The following is a 16,680-nucleotide window of genomic DNA, read 5'->3' as shown; positions in this document are numbered from 1 at the left end:
GCATCCAGTCAATCCACTATTTTTGCAGACATCTCTTTCAGAACTTTGTAGGTTCTCCGGCCCAGGCAATTTGCTGGCTTTCAGTCCCATTTATTTCTTAAGTACTTTTTCTTTACTAATGTTAATTACGTTATATTTCCCACTTTCTCTGTCTGCCAGCTTTGACAAAGAGTCATCGGACTCGAAACATTAGCTCTTTCCTCTTCCTACAGATGCTGCCAGACCTGCTGAGATTTTCGAGCATCTTCTCTTTCGTTTCAGGTTCCAGCATTCGCAGTAATTTGCTTTTATTTAAGAGACCCACGTTTACTTTTGCTACTCTCTTCCTTTTTATTTACGCATAAAATCTCTTTCAGTCTGTTTATATATTTTTGGCTGGTTTATTTTCATATTTTATTTTGTCCTTTATTATGGATAGGACGGGAATTATTTTTAACAGCCCTGACTTCTCCTCACATCACCCATCCGTAAACAGAAAGGTGTTTTTGATTTACTTGCCCTTTTATGAATGGTGATGTATATTTCCAACCCCTCAGTTTTGGTGTGATCCAATTTCAGTTAATTACTCCACGGCAAACCCGCCAAAGGATGAACTCAAAGGTTTATTTCCACACACTCAAAATGTGGGAGTGGGAGGTCACCGCGTAGCCTCCTGTGCACTCATACAGCAAAAGAGGGATTGTGAAAAGATTTACAGGGCAAAGACCAAAAAAGAAAAGAACTATTGTACCGTGTGTGTCCAGAGTCCAGAATCAAAGTCCAACAAGGTATTCCTTCACGGGCCTCGGCTGGTTGGAAGCGATGCTGCAGAACTCACTTTTCCAGTAGAAATGGCTTCACATGAGGTTTTGGCACACAAAGATTATTCAGCTTTGTAGACGTTGGTACAGAAATTCCAGAAGAAATAGTGTAGATGGGGAAAGGTATTCAACCTGGGCAGAACCCCTTTCCTGTGCTGCTGTTTGCAGATGGTAAAATGGCAGACTGAGTTTTTTCAGTACAGCAAGGCAATATTATTGATTCCACAAGCTAGGTCCCTGTCACATGACTCCCATCACTTCTCAGTGTCTTTGACAAAGTGTGTGTGTGTGCCCTTCTGGGGTTCAAAGATGGTTAAATGTTCCAAACGTTAAAACTTGAACAACAGAACGCAGGCCTCTTTGACCTACCAGACTGACAGGGTCTGGTTGGCCAGTCTGGCATATGAAATGCAGATGAGAGTTGGATAGTTCTCTTTGAATTTGGACTCTGCAGCCCACAGGGTCATTAGTATCTCTTCAGAGATAGCGGGGTACAAATTTCTGTGATACTGTCATGATAGCTCATTTTTGTTTTGGGATCAGAGGATGACAAAGATACAGCCATTTCAAAAGTTCTTTCCCCGGTTTTTTCTTCAATTAGAAATTAGCCAGGAGGATGTCTATATATATTTTAAAGAACTATTAGAACATAGAACATAGAGTGCAGAAGGAGGCCATTCGGCCCATCGAGTCTGCACCAACCCACATTAAGCCCTCACTTCCACCCTATCCCCATAACCCAATAACCTCTCCGAACCTTTTTTTTGGGTCACTAAGGGCAATTTAGCATGGCCAATCCACCTAACCTTCATGCCTTTGGACTGTGGGAGGAAACCAGAGCACCCGGAGGAAACCCACGCAGACACGATGAGAACGTGGACTACGCACAGACAGTGACCCTGGGACCCTGGCGCTGTGAAGTCACACTGCTGTCCACTTGTGCTACCAGCTGCCCCAAGTATGTAATGTAAGGTCTTAGTTCCTGATACATTCTTTATCAACTTTTTCTCATTCTTTGCTGGTACCTACAACTCTCCTAATCCATGATACTAAGTCAGAGATGGATCTATTTTCCAATGGACTTTTTACTTCTCAATTGAATATAACTTTGTTGATCATTATGAAATAATTCTTTAAATATTCACCATTGCTCATTTACTGTCTTACCTTTTAACCAAATTTTCCAATTCATCTTAGCCCCACATACCTATCCCATTGGCTTTTTATTAAAGTTCAGTACTCTAGTTTCAAACTGTGCATGTCACTCTGAAACTCAATGTGAAACTCTATCATATTACAATCACTTACTAAGATCCCTTATTAAGCGATTACCAATTAACCCCATCTCATTACACAAAACAGGGTCTAAAATGGCCTCTTCCCTGGTTGGTTAACAACATATTGCTCTAGGAAACTGTGTTGAATGCATCCCATGAAATAATTCTTCAAACTACTTCTGATGATTTGATTTGCCCTGTTTATATAAACATTAAATTTCCACAGAAGTATTGCACTACCTTTATTACACACTTTATTTTTTCATGATTAATATACTGTCCACCGATATTGCAGCAGATAGACAGCCAACAAAGTACTTCCACCAATATTTTCTGACCCATGTTATTTCTCACTTCCAACCATACCAATTTTACTTCCTGCTCATTCAACCTAGATTCTTCCTCACATCTGTTCTTTTGTCATTTTTAATTATCTGGATGACCCCACTTTCTTTAACTTTTGTTTTATAAATTTAGAGTATCCAATTAATTTTTTCCAATTAAGGGGCAATTTAGCATGGCCAATCCACCTAACCTGCACATTTTTGGGTTATGGGGGCGAAACCCACGCAAACACGGGGAGAATGCACAAACTCCACACGGACAGCGACCCAGAGCCGGGATCGAACCTGGGACCTCGGCGCCGTGAGGCAGCAGCACTAACCACTGTGCCACCGTGCTGCCCCTTCTTTAACATTTTGACTGTCTTTTCAAAATATCATATGCCCTAGAATAGTTCATTCCCAACATTGGTCCGCATGAAACCATGTTGGAATGGCCATCAGATCTCCATTCACCTGAAGCACTCAATTCATCTCAATTCTCCAGCCTTGTCCCCATCACTTCCATCCAAGGATGGGTAGCGAGAGGTGAGAAGCCCCTTTGTGCTTCTCTCTAACCATATCTTCCTGTCTAATTTCACGAGGCATTGGCTGCTGTCAAAGTTGAACTATCAATTTGTTGAAAAATTACTGAAAGTAAAATGAAAAGATAGTCTGTCTGTGACTCTTTCTCTCTGTGTCCCGCAAATACCAGAATTTGAATGTTTCCATTTCCAATGCTCTTATTCTTACATTATTTTAAAATTTAGCGTACCCAATTAAATGTTTCCAATTAAAGGCCAATTTAGTGTGGCCAATCCACCTACCCTGCACATCTTTGGAATGTGGGGTTTAAACCCACGTAAACACGGGAAGAATGGACAAACTCCACAAGGACAGTGATCCAGAACCAGGATCGAACCTGGGACCTCAGCGCCGTGAAGCAGCAGTGCCAACCGCTGCACCATTATTCTTACAGTTATCAGTAATTATTCTATTATCTCTAAATGTTGACAAAATAATATGCTTTCTCCACTTATAGAACATGAAACAAAATCTACCAGGTGCGCAATCTTTATATTATTTCTCATATGCTGGCACACACAGATTCTATTCATAAAAAGAGCTCAATCTGAATGTTACCTCGTTAAAACTTTTGCACTTATACTTTAAATTTTCTACAAACAATTTTGGAAAACAAAACCTGTAGAAGAAGCTAAAGAAAATTACTCTGGCAAAATAGATTGAAGCAGAGGTGTTACTTTGCAGTAGAGGCTGAGGAGCAAAGAGATTGAAAACTAAAACATCACAGCATCAGTGCTGGTGGGAGGATGTAATTACAGTGTGACAGGTTTGAATTAGACTTTTTCATTATAAATGTAGACATAGGGATTTAAATTGGAAAAAAATTGATCCCAAAATGTGACAGCAAAGTAGATTTTTAGTAGATGTGTGTAAATTAGATATTTTTAAAAATGCATTACAGAACTTGCAAAACTAACTTACGTCAAATAAATCTGGTGACATCATAAACCTATAATAGGAAAATGAATTGCTATATAAACATTAAAAGAACTGAAAGCATAAATGAATAACTTGAACTTACTTTCAGGGTCAGAACATTCTTTACGTGATCTATTTTAATGTATGTTTTAAAACTAGTTACATTCATTTTAATGTAGGAGCTGGTTTAGCTCACTCGGCTAAATCGCTGGCTTTTAAAACAGACCAAGCAGGCCAGCAGCACGGTTTGATTCCCGTACCAGCCTTCCCGGACAGGCGCTGGAATGTGGCGACTAGGGGCTTTTCACAGTAACTTCATTGAAGCCTACTCGTGACAATAAGCGATTTTCATTTTTCATTTCAGATGAAATAGTGGCAAGGATGGTGATGTTTCAATAATACGAGTTACCATAAATCTGACACTTTAATATAACATATTTTTCACAGCACATTATTTTTGAGTACCCAATTCATTTTTTTTTCAATTAAGGGGCAATTTTAGCGCGACCGATCCACCTACCCTGCACATATTTGGGTTGTGGGGGAGAATGTGAAAACTCCACATGGACAGTCACCCAGAGCCGGGATCAAACCTGGGATCATGGCGCTGTGAGGCAGCAGTGCTAACCACTGCACAACTGTGCTGCCTGAGCACATTATTGAGCAATGTACCGTAAACTATATATAACTGAGATAAGCGGATCCAGAAGTATGATGGACTGGTTTGTCGCCTATTCTATCTAATATTTTTAGATTGTCCGTAAAATGTTAATGATTTCACACAAAAGTATTTATGAGGTAGGTGCAACCTACGTTATTTTGTAGCCAACTTCCAACATGGATCTCACAACAATTGTAATTAGAAACTAACATCTGCGTGTAGTTGTGTACCTAAAATGACGTTACATTCTAGAAAAGTTGCAGTATTGGTGCACTTCAATCAACTGGAAACTGTACCCAAAAACAATTTAACAGAGTTTTCAATTGTTTACTGTCTAAGTTTAATAATGATAACATTTGCTTAAAGCAGTGAATTGTCTTTGAACAATTGTTTTAAAATGCTATCAAATGATGACAATAAATAGTTTTCAAATTACTTTGTTTCTTGAAAGCATTTAGGTCTTGTATATCAAGCTGGCGGAGTTTTCACTGATTAAAGGAAGGAGGTGTTTACCATTTAATTATCAGCTCATGCCTTTAATTTATTTGCGTTTAACCTAAAAGATATTGTCAGCTCCCTGTCACTTATCAGCTGCTGACAGGAAATCAGAAGATTCGCTAGTTACATAATTCCCCCCAGTCTATAGATAAACTGTGGGTATCAGACTAATGAAGTATGGGTTATCAGAGTCTGGTATCTCAGCTATAATGACTCAACTGTCTCAAATACAAATTGTTTAATAAATTCCTTCCAATCAACATTAATTGTTGACAAAATAGATAATCTCCCCACATATTCTGCTCCATTATAGGCAGCATCATATACCTGTAATTTATATTCTACTATTACAGTGCATGGCGCATACTACAAAACACATCTCCTTAAGTCTAGTTTACAATAAACAGTTCTAAAGTCAGATGATCATTTGTAATCAAAGATACCAAGGGCTAAGGACCAGAAAATTGTAATTAGTCCTGCATGCTTTGATTAGCATGAAGGGAAATCAACCAGCCCATTGCCATTCTCACCATAGCTACTTGTGCCGTACAAAAAGTCTAACTTTTTATTTCTTTTTTAAAATAAATTTAGGGTATCCAATTAATTTTTTTCAAATTAAGGGGCAATTTTGCCTGGCCAATCCACCTAACCTGCATACATACCTTTGGGTTGTGGGGGTGAAACCCACACAGACACGGGGAGATTGTAAAAACTCCAGTGACCCGGGACCGGAATCGAACCCAGGTCCTCCGCGCCGTAGGCAGCAGTGCTAACCACTGATCATACCACCCTTAAACTTAGTGTTAAGGGAGGCAAAACAATTCCCTTCTTTCATCCTTTTTGTGATATTGCAAACTGAATTCTGCTCAAACGAATGTATCTCACGAAACTAAGATTTATAAATGCTATAAACCCCTCTCAATGTATTGTATTCTGCAATGCAAGCCTAGGAATCAAGTACTGTTTCTATATTTAAAAAGTCAATTAGAAATATTGCGTTTTTATTATTGAACTTTCCTTCTATTTACTACCAAAATGTCATTTTAAAAAAATTATTTTCGCTCCATATTTTGGAGTAATCTGTGGAATTGTTTAAACTGGAGATTTAGATCTTAGCAGTTTGGATGATGGTATTACCCGGTGAGTAGAGCTCTGCATTCAGTTTTGGATATTTTCTATGTCACTGGCAATGACCAACTTTGTGCAGATTTTTATTTGCTCTCTTTAGATCTTGATTAAAACTGTGATCTCATCAGGCTTTGGAAAAAAGTGTCTTCTGAGACACAATCACTTGAAATAACCATGGGAAGGAAATGGAAAGCTATAATGCATTGGATACCTGAGAAGTAAAAGGTTTCCAAATTGTTCAATAAACCAAAAGCGGGCAAAGGAGATGATAAAGTAATTGTAGTTTCTATATGTTCTTTCTAAATTTAAATAGAAATGTAACAGTTTAATCTGATTGTCTATTACTCCTTATCATCTTTCATTTGGCTTCAAAAGACCAGAAATAATAATCAAAAAATTATGAAGAAATGTTTTGATATTTGAAACAGAAATCACTGTAAATAAGCCCAAATATATTTTCGAAAGTGTCCTTTGACTGCTCTGGTTAATACAGTTTGTGTTTTTAGTAATATAAAGGAATGGGAGCATGAAAAGGTCATTTTATTGAACAGGCTCACTCGAGACTGATGTGCTACGTGTGGAGGAAACTTAAGTACCATTTGCATTTATATAACACCTTTATCATTTGTCCTCACCCTCGCTCTTGGCGTCACATACAGCAACCGTACCCATACCACAAATCTCGGCCCAAACCCAAACCTTACCAAAACTTCGAACAAGTACCGCCACTCCACCTGATCAAATGCTTTCTCCGCGTCCATGGACCCCACCACCTCGATATAACACCTTTAACATAGCACCTTCAATTCAAAGATGCCTCAAAGTGTGAGTGTGGGGAAGAGAACACATGCCAAACATGAGTTGAAGAAGAGGTAAGGAGGGGTGAACGATGCAGGATCAGACAGTTAGGATTATACGCGGTTTTGAAAATTAGGAGAGATGTAGCAAGACTTTTTTTTAAGAGCAGAGAATGCAAGGATGCAATAGCAAAAAGGACCATGATGGAGCAGAAGAAGGTATGCATTGCTGACTAGAGATAGAAGTGCAAAGGGTGCAGCCTGGAACATATGACACGAGGTTTCAAAGGCAGGGTGGGATGAGGTTATGAAAGTTTATAAATGAGGAAAATGTTCTAATTAATGTGTTAGCGGTTAGGAATGTTAGCTTATTTGGACACAGTAAAAAGTGAGTAAACTTTGTGAAGAACGAAGATGGCATAATCTTGGAGCTTCGGAAGTCCTAAAGAATTCGAATCTGGAGGTGATGATAGCATGGATAATTCCAAGGACGCATGTGATATTGCAGGAATGAAAAGAGCCCCGTGTTGGTGATGGATAATTGTAGGATTTGAAGCAAGATCACTGATATTGTCCCATTAATTTTGGCCTGAAGCAGTAGGTGAGATGGGTAATTGGATTTGCAGCCCTGGTTTCTGGAGGGGACTGAGCAGAGTGACGAGGTTTTGATGGTGTAATGCCAGCTAAATGTATGGGTTATCGATTTGCTGTATAATCGGGAGATCAACCACAAAGGTGCTGTTATGTTGAGGGTAACTATGCTACTCCAGGAAACAATGTAATACCCACATTTCCAATACAAATTCACTTTCAGTTACTGTCAAATTGAGCAAAGTGGAAATTATGCTGCATTCACATGCATGCCTGCCCTGATTCAGTGCTTCCAACGGATAGTATCAAATTACCAGGCCATTACAAACTAGGATTTCCTCAAATCAAAGCATGACTGGAGATTGCAAACCATTGGTTACACCAACCTTTTCTGAATATTCCCGTATTAATATTGTACCTGTTCAAATCACACACATTATGCCACAGATACCACTAGCCAAAGGGAACTTGCACTCCAAATTAAGTAATACATTTGCCCCACTTATGCCAGTAATTTAACTTTAGAGTTCGGTAGAAATTGACAACAAATCCAAATGCAAAGCTGCAGAGTACACAGCGGACAGAGAAGCAGTCAATGGAGCTGGTTTGCACAGGGCAATTTATTTACATAGCAGAAATTCACATTAAAATCCATGTTCAAATGCAATAATTCTGCTACATGTTTGACAGCAATAGATTTATAAAATAGGAAACGTTTATGCTGCTTTTATTTTATTTTTCTTATCCGCACAATGCAAACCCTGTTTGAAATAAAGGAATTCATTTAACTTTTTTTTAAGAAAACAGACTTAGGCAGAAAATGAGCTTCCCCAATTTCTATTCCGTTAACATAAATATTCACTTAAATGGAACTGACCCTACTACTATGGTTAATTATAAAGGGCAGTAGTCGCAGCTCAAGATGATACGTGTGCAGGCACAATAAGCTGTACCTAAAGGCAAATCTACCTCTACATTGATTGACATAGGTAAAGATATATTTTTTAAATTAGCACTCTACAAAATAAACTGAAAATCTATCTTGGTACGTGTCTAATTAGGGGCAATCTTTGGGCATTTTAAACGCGAACAATTTTTTTGGCCTGTTTTTAAAGCCAATCTCACAAATACAAATTTCAACCTCTCTCCCCCCCCCCCCCCAAAAAAAACTATCCCTTCTGCAGCTTTTTTCCTCCCTCTCTACAAAGCCCCGAATAGATAGACCTTTTAGAAAGTGAAACTCTCAGAAAACAACAAGAGCATTATTAGACATACTAAGGTTTTTTTGTCCATAGCCTTCTCTCCTGGGACACTGAAAAAATGTCTTTGTAGCAATACATTATGATTTTAAAAACATTCCACGTGGAGGCTTTTTTTTCCCCCAGCAAAGGAAGCCGAGGCGTATCGAAGGAATGGCGTTATTTATATGGTCGCTGATGGTTTTAACAGCTCGCATACAAGTTCTGCAAAAGGCACTGTGTTTGTTACTAATTGTGATTATGGGTTTCAATTCGTTTTTTAAAAAAATGTGTTGCGAACGTAAAAACGCACAGAACCAGGGTAGAATGGGACCCTTAGAGCAATCGTATTTTTTAAATTCTGGAGTTGCCTTCATTCAAAACATCCCGCGGCGAGAAGTTGCAAAAATTAACAATGCCACTTTGAATGAGGAAGCTGGACCGGGCAGGGCGTGTTTGGGCAATGGGAGAGAGAGGGGCTTTATTGAAAGGATTGTGTTGGTCAAGGCCGGTGTATATGAAACAATCTGCATCCCAGAACGACGAGGGGAGTTAATGGGAAATGGAAGTGAGTGTTGCACAAGGGGAAAGACGGAGAGGGAGGCCAGAGTGAGTTTGTTTACGAACAAACAAAGCTGGTTGACATGTGCAAACTAAAGTTCAGGGTGAGGAGTCCTATCTGAGCGACAATTTTCTTTTAACACGTTGGCTCCTCCCAGTCCCTGGATGGTCCCATTGTGCTTTGTGTAAATCCACCCCTCACCATCAGTGAAAACAAAAAAAAAACGTTCCTGCTGAACTAATTCACTGAAATCAAAACAAGCACGCTTGAAGACTTGTTAAAAACAGCGTCCACCCCCCACACCTCTCCCAACTCAATTCACCCACCCACCCCGCTCCCATCCCCCAGGATCTGCAGATTTGCACCCCAGATAGAATCATGTTTGTGTGTTTACAGATGGACGGGCCGGATAAAGCGAGGAGCGAAGCGGTGCCCCCCTTCTCTTTGTTTATGCCATTAGGTAAAAGTTGCTCTAGGTCACCAGCGTCTTTTGAACACTGGGGTTGGCGAGGGACGGGGCGGGGGCTCCCGTTACACATCCAGCTGAGAGGCAAAGACTTTGTGAATGGCTGAGATTTGATTGAGAAAAAAAAGGTGGCTTTTTATTTTTCAGTAATGTAAAAACAGCAAGTTTGCAAAGGAAATGTTAAACATATTCCGCAGTTTGAACTTTGCAAGATAATGTTAACACCGTTCCCGGATAGACCTGGAACGCCAAACAATCTTTTGGGTGGGTTGAAGGGTTGCTTTCCCCTGGTGTGGCCCCACCTTTCAGTGTCAATGCGTGTGGCACACCATGCTTCCAAATAATCCTTTCCTCTGCCGCATATCCTATGCTGACATTTCCTCAGCGGCCCGACTGAGCTAAAAGACAGGAAATAAACATATTTAATGTGACAGCCAGAGTCCACCATCGCTGTCAGAAATAGCAGCCACGACCATCGCGCTTGTTAGCACATCCAAGGCAATGTTTTAAAGCTGTGGATAACCCCCCCCCCCCCCATCACATATACACCCCCACCCCCTCACACATACACCCCCACCCACCCCCACACATACACTCCCACCCCCTCACATACACCCCCGCCCCCTCACACATACACCCCCACCCCATCACATATACACCCCCACCCCCTCACACATACACCCCCCCCCCCCCCCCACACATACACCCCCACCCCCTCACACATACACTCCCACCCCCTCACACATACACCCCCACCCCCTCACACATACACCCCCACCCCCCCCACACATACACTCCCACCCCCTCACATACACCCCCACCCCCTCACACATACACCCCCACCCAATCACATATACACCCCCACCCCCTCACATACACCCCCACCCCCTCACACATACACCCCCACCCCACCCCCACACATACACTCCCACCCCCTCACATACACCCCCACCCCATCACATATACACCCCCACCCCCGCACACATACACCCCCACCCCCCCCACACATACACTCCCACCCCCTCACACATACACTCCCACCCCCTCACATACACCCCCACCCCCTCACATACACCCCCACCCCCTCACACATACACCCCCACCCCCCCCCACACATACACTCCCACCCCCTCACACATACACCCCCACCCCCTCACACATACACCCCCACCCCATCACATATACACCCCACCCCCTCACACATACACCCCACCCCCTCACACATACACCCCCACCCCCTCACACATACACCCCACACCCCCCACACATACACTCCCACCCCCTCACACATACACTCCCACCCCCTCACATACACCCCCACCCACTCACATCCCCATCCCCTCACATATACACCCCCACATATACACCCCACCCACCCCACATACACCCCACCCCCACACATACACTCCCACCCCCTCACACAGACACCCCCAACCCCCTCACACATACACCCCCACCCCCTCACACATCCCCATCCCCTCACACATACACCCCACCCCCTCAAGCATACACCCCCTCACACATACACCCCCACCCACTCACATCCCCATCCCCAACCCCTCACATATACACCCCACCCCCTCACACATACATCCCCACCCACCCCACATACACCCCACCCCCACATATACACCCCCACCCCCTCACACATACACCCCCACATATACACCCCACCCACTCACACATACACCCCTACCCACTCACATCCCCATCCCAATCCCTCACATATACACCCCACCCCCTCACATATACACCCCCACCCCCACACATACACTCCCATCCCCTCACACATACACTCCCACCACCTCACATACACCCCACCCCCTCACACATACACCCCCAACCCCCTCACACATACAACCCCACCCCCTCACACTACACCCCCACCCCCCACACATACTCCCACCCCCTCACACATACACTCCCACCCCCTCACATACACCCCCACCCCCTCACACATACACCCCACCCCCTCACACATCCCCATCCCCTCACACAAACACCCCACCCCCTCACACATACACCCCCTCACACATACACCCCCACCCACTCACATCCCCATCCCCAACCCCTCACATATACACCCCACCCCCTCACACATACATCCCCACCCACCCCACATACACCCCACCCCCACACATACACCCCCACCCCCTCACACATACACCCCCACACATAACCCACCCCCTCACAAATACACCCCACCCCCTCACACATACACCTCACCCCCTAACACATAGACCCATCACCCCTCACGCATACTCTGCACCCATACACACATATATACCACCCCCTCACATAGACCTTACCCCATCATACATGCACCTCACCACCCCCTCACATGTACCCCCATTCCTTCACCCCCCTCACGCCCACCCACCCCCTCTCATACACCCCCACCGCCTCACACATGCACCCCCACACACTTGCACCCCTACACCAACACTTGCACACCCATCCCCTCATACACCACCCCTCACACACATCCCCCCCCCCCCCCCCCACCTTCCCAGCAAAGAAAATCGGTTGTTCGTGTCAAACGAGTCATTTTCTAAAACACTGGACTGTGGAATGATTTGGGAGCAGGGCCACCGGGAAATAGATCGCGCTTGTAAAAAAGTTTAAATTTCCACACCCATGCAGTTTGGATTTAAGTTAATTGCAGCAATCAAACTGGGTTGGGAAGCTGCCTATTGTTGTCAGGGAGTCATTAAGAGCTGGAGCCTCGCCGTTCGCACTTGTGGACCAGGCTCTGGCTGAGATGTGAGTCCGCCCGGGCCAAAGATGTATTTAAATTTCTTGGGGAGGGGGGGTTAAAAACAAGAAGCAAACCTCTGCCTCTGACTAACCCACTGTCCTTTCCCGAAAACACACACAATGCCAGGAGTACCGTCGGTCCCACTTTCAGGAGTTTATGTTTTTGTTAGCACTTCCTGTAGTAATTTATGGCAATGACTATTGATTAGTTTTGTTTTAAAACCATGATCATTCCATTGGTTTCAAGAGCTGACGCCATGCAGTCTGCAGAGGGAGGAGTCCAGGGCTGGCAGGCAGGCGGGCAAACCTTCCCGTCTCACTTCTTGGGGGTCCCCTGTGCTGCTTTTTTTTTGTGAATGAAGTTGATTTGCGGATTTTTTTTTGTTGCTTTGAGGGGAGTGGAAACAGTCGGATTTTTAAAAAATATAAAGTCCGCACCGCTCACTCGTTTTTGCCAACCACTCTCCTCTCCCGGGCGAATGATTGCGAAAACGCCTTCACTTTGTGCAAAAACAATCAAAAGTATAAAGTTCACATACTGCAAACTTGTTTGTCTTCCCCCGTTTTCCCTCTCTCCCGGGCACATAAATTCATGCCTTTCTCCCCCCCCCCCCCCCCCCCCCCAGCCTCAGCAACTTTCCTCCCTATTGTGTGGCAGACATGGGGGAGGGGGGTGGGGGGCGAAATCCAGATTCCTTGTTCTGAACTGACTAGGCGATCGTGGGAAACTGCCTTCACGTAAAGCAGCGAATTCTTTGTCACTGTTGTTCCTCTGTAATTGATCTCACTTCATGTCGTCGAGCGGCGCACATCAAAGCGGCGCTTCGCTGTTGGGAGGTCGGGCAGCACATGGCAGCCTTGGAATGAGGGGCAGACTGCACCAGGTCGAGGAAGGGAGATGCTACCGTCTGATGTGTGTACACAATCGCACTGTGGCTATGTGTGTGCATGTTTATAAATATATATACAGGTGTGCCTGTGTGTATTTATTGTCTTAAACAATCCCCCCATACTCTTCTAAACATACTACTTACAATAACAACATTTATCTTATAAAGTGCTAATATGTATTTTGGTTGTGTGGGGTGATGTAATCAGCAAATTGCTTACTGAGCAAAATTATGAGTAGTTTTTTTGCATGCCAATTTTCGATCTGTTGTGGGTTGGAAGGATAGAGGGAGACATACACACACTGTCGTGCCCTTTGTACAGCGATTAGCACCCCCCCCCCCCCCCCCCCCCCAATGCTGGGTCTATAATAGCAGCAGATTGTAGTATGAGGCACCGAGCCTAGACTTTGCAATTCTGGTTGAATCGTGCACATTTAACGTTGGACTCGGTAAAGCACTCTCCCCCCTCTCGGGGATGTGTGCTGATTCTGACGGTGTGTGGATGTGTGTGTGTTTAAATAACCTGCTGGAGTTCAGCCATTCAGAGGAAGCTTTGTTACAGAGTGCCCGAGCCTGCGACACGTGAGCTAGCCCCTGGCTCTGGCTGACTCTCCCCCAGTGTTGGTGAATTCGTAATGTTTAATCTGGCTCTTGTCCGAACTGATCGCTGCTTCTCTTCGTCCTGCCTCTCTTTCCCCCCTCCTCCTCCTATTCCTCCCCCCTTTTTTTTCTCTTTCTCAACCCCACCACCTTCCCCCACCCCATCCCACTTCCCCCCTCCCTCACCCTCTTTTTTCCAACCAGGGGGCAAAGGTGTTTTTTTTTCAGGGGGGGGAGTTAACCCATTCTCACATCCGTGGGCTGTAGAAGAATAATAGCCCCCAAGAATTCTCCCTTTCATTCAAACTCCTCACTACCGACTGCTCCTCCTCCCCCCCCCCCACACCCCCAACTTACATGAAGTATGGTCATTTTTTAAACTGGCAGTAAACTGCAGTGCCCCCGGTTTCAGTCTGTGCTGTCCCGGGCTGATTCTAACTGGCTAAACTCACACGTAATTCTCGTTACAAGGTTACACCAGAAGGGGTACTTAAAACAAAATCAAAAAAAACAACGGTACCCACTTGCAGCATCCTGCAAATAAATTGTTGCCCTAGTTTCTTACCCCTGCCACCATCCCTTTCCCCTCCCTCGCTCCCATTCCCACCTCCATTTCTTTTTTCCCCCCCTCTCTCTCTCTCTCTCTTGCCTCCTCCTCATCATATCCAACACCAGGACGTCCGGTGTTTCTTGCTTCTTGCGTTAACCTGTTGGAAAGCGCCAGAGATTGTCAGAAGGCACAATGAGCACGGGAGGTGAAGGACCGAGTCAGTCCTCGACTCCCCCGGAACAACCTGCAGAGACACCGCAGAAGAGAGGTCGGGGAAGACCCAAGAAACAGCAGCAAGTCAGTATTATGCTGGGGTGGGGGGCGGTGGAGGCGGGGGGGGGGGGGGGTGATGAAAAGTTGTCCTTTTTCTTAACGGAATGGGGGGAATCCTGGATGAGGAGCAGGACTTGTTTGCCTGAGTGCTCTGGCTGTGCAGTTGCCACCCTCACTCCCTCTGTCTCCAGTGCAGTCCTTGCAATGGGGACCCCCGTCTGTCCCCAGTGCAGTCCTTGCAATGGGGACCCCCCTCTCTGTCCCTCTGTCTCCAGTGCAGTCCTTGCAATGGGGACCCCCCTCTGTCTCCAGTGCAGTCCTTGCAATGGGGAGCCCCCTCTGTCTCCAGTGCAGTCCTTGCAATGGGGACCCCCTCAGTCACCAGTGCAATCCTTGCAATGGGGACCCCCCTCTCTGTCCCTCTGTCTCCAGTGTAGTCCTTGCAATGGGGACCCCTCTCTCTGTCTCCAGTGCAGTCCTTGCAATGGGGACCCCCCTCTCTGTCCCTCTGTCCCCAGTGCAGTCCTTGCAATGGGGACCCCCCTCTCTGTCCCTCTGTCTCCAGTGTAGTCCTTGCAATGGGGACCCCCCTCTGTCTCCAGTGCAGTCCTTGCAATGGGGACCCCCCTCTGTCCCAGTCTCCAGTGTAGTCCTTGCAATGGGGACCCCTCTCTCTGTCTCCAGTGTAGTCCTTGCAATGGGGACCCCCCTCTCTGTCCCAGTCTCCAGTGCAGTCCTTGCAATGGGGGTCTGCCCATGCTGTTAGCCAATGTTCACCGGGAGCAATCGCCACTGGATGTGTTTAATGTGGGTTAGGAAACGCTTTCAGCAACAATGACCTCTGGGTGACTGTAACGTTAAATCAGTCTGCCGAGTGTAATCAACAACAATAATAAAACAAAACGCGCGAATAATAAAAACACGAATGAAGGATGGTGACCGGAGTAACCTGTTGCATATCTGTCTCCTGGAAAGCGTTTGGGACTCCCTGTATTGGCGGCTATTTCGTTCTCCCCCCCCACTCCTGTTTTTAAAGAATCATCCATTTAAAAAAAGAGGAATCCGAAAATCCCGCCTAATTTGATGTCTTGTGGGACACACACACTCGCCCTTTCTCTCTCTCTCTCTCTACGTGGCTGCCACAAAGGTTTATTTTCCCATGATTTTTTTTTGCAGAAAGTATTTCCTAATGTTACGTTTCCGCGGGAGAAAATGTACGAGATTAACGTCTGCCCCCTTTTCCCAACACTTTCAGGACTGTACTAATGGACCTTATTTTATGCAAATGTAATATTTCCAGAGTGCCCATAACAAGAGCGAGGCACTTGTATTTTCTTTAGTCACTGGGCACAGTGCTATTTGCTTATACACCATTCTTCAAAGCCACAGCTTTAGAATTAACTAAATGTCACCCCCCCCCCCCCCCCCCCCCCACACACACACACAATTTTTTGGACTTTATTTCCATGGTTGATTGTTTTATATATAGCAAGCAGGACGTCCTGTAAGGATCGGCTGTTTTCTAATATGGTGTGTGCTCGGATCATGAAAGCTGCGGGGCAGTGGTTTATTTAAACAGCAAACAAATGCCTGCACAGACTTCTTCCTTCCGTTTGGATTTGACACGTTCTCTTCTTTTATTAAATGTCTCCGAGTTGTTGGAAAAAAGCTGCTCGCGAAGCGCGCAAGGTTGCAGCTCTCCCTGGAGAACTTCCCCAACACTATTGCCTTGGTAAATGGTCACTTTACAGTATTTAACATAAAAGTAG

General features: G+C 44.8%; 1 protein-coding gene across 1 annotated transcript in view; it reads left to right on the top strand.

The window, feature by feature from the left end:
* The first annotated feature begins 13,918 nt into the window (after window positions 1-13,918).
* The window catches only part of hmga2 (high mobility group AT-hook 2), a 172,222-nt gene continuing 169,460 nt past the window's right edge, over window positions 13,919-16,680 (top strand). Inside the window, exon 1 of the mRNA XM_038780850.1 lies at window positions 13,919-14,935. Within this exon, the coding sequence (XP_038636778.1) occupies window positions 14,831-14,935 (105 nt within the window). The 5' untranslated portion in view covers window positions 13,919-14,830. The remainder of the gene's footprint in view (window positions 14,936-16,680) is intronic.

The sequence above is a fragment of the Scyliorhinus canicula genome, chromosome 20 (assembly GCF_902713615.1).
Source record: "Scyliorhinus canicula chromosome 20, sScyCan1.1, whole genome shotgun sequence".
In the NCBI taxonomy this organism is placed as follows: Eukaryota; Metazoa; Chordata; class Chondrichthyes; order Carcharhiniformes; family Scyliorhinidae; genus Scyliorhinus; species Scyliorhinus canicula.
This window is presented reverse-complemented; position numbering and strand designations above follow the sequence as displayed.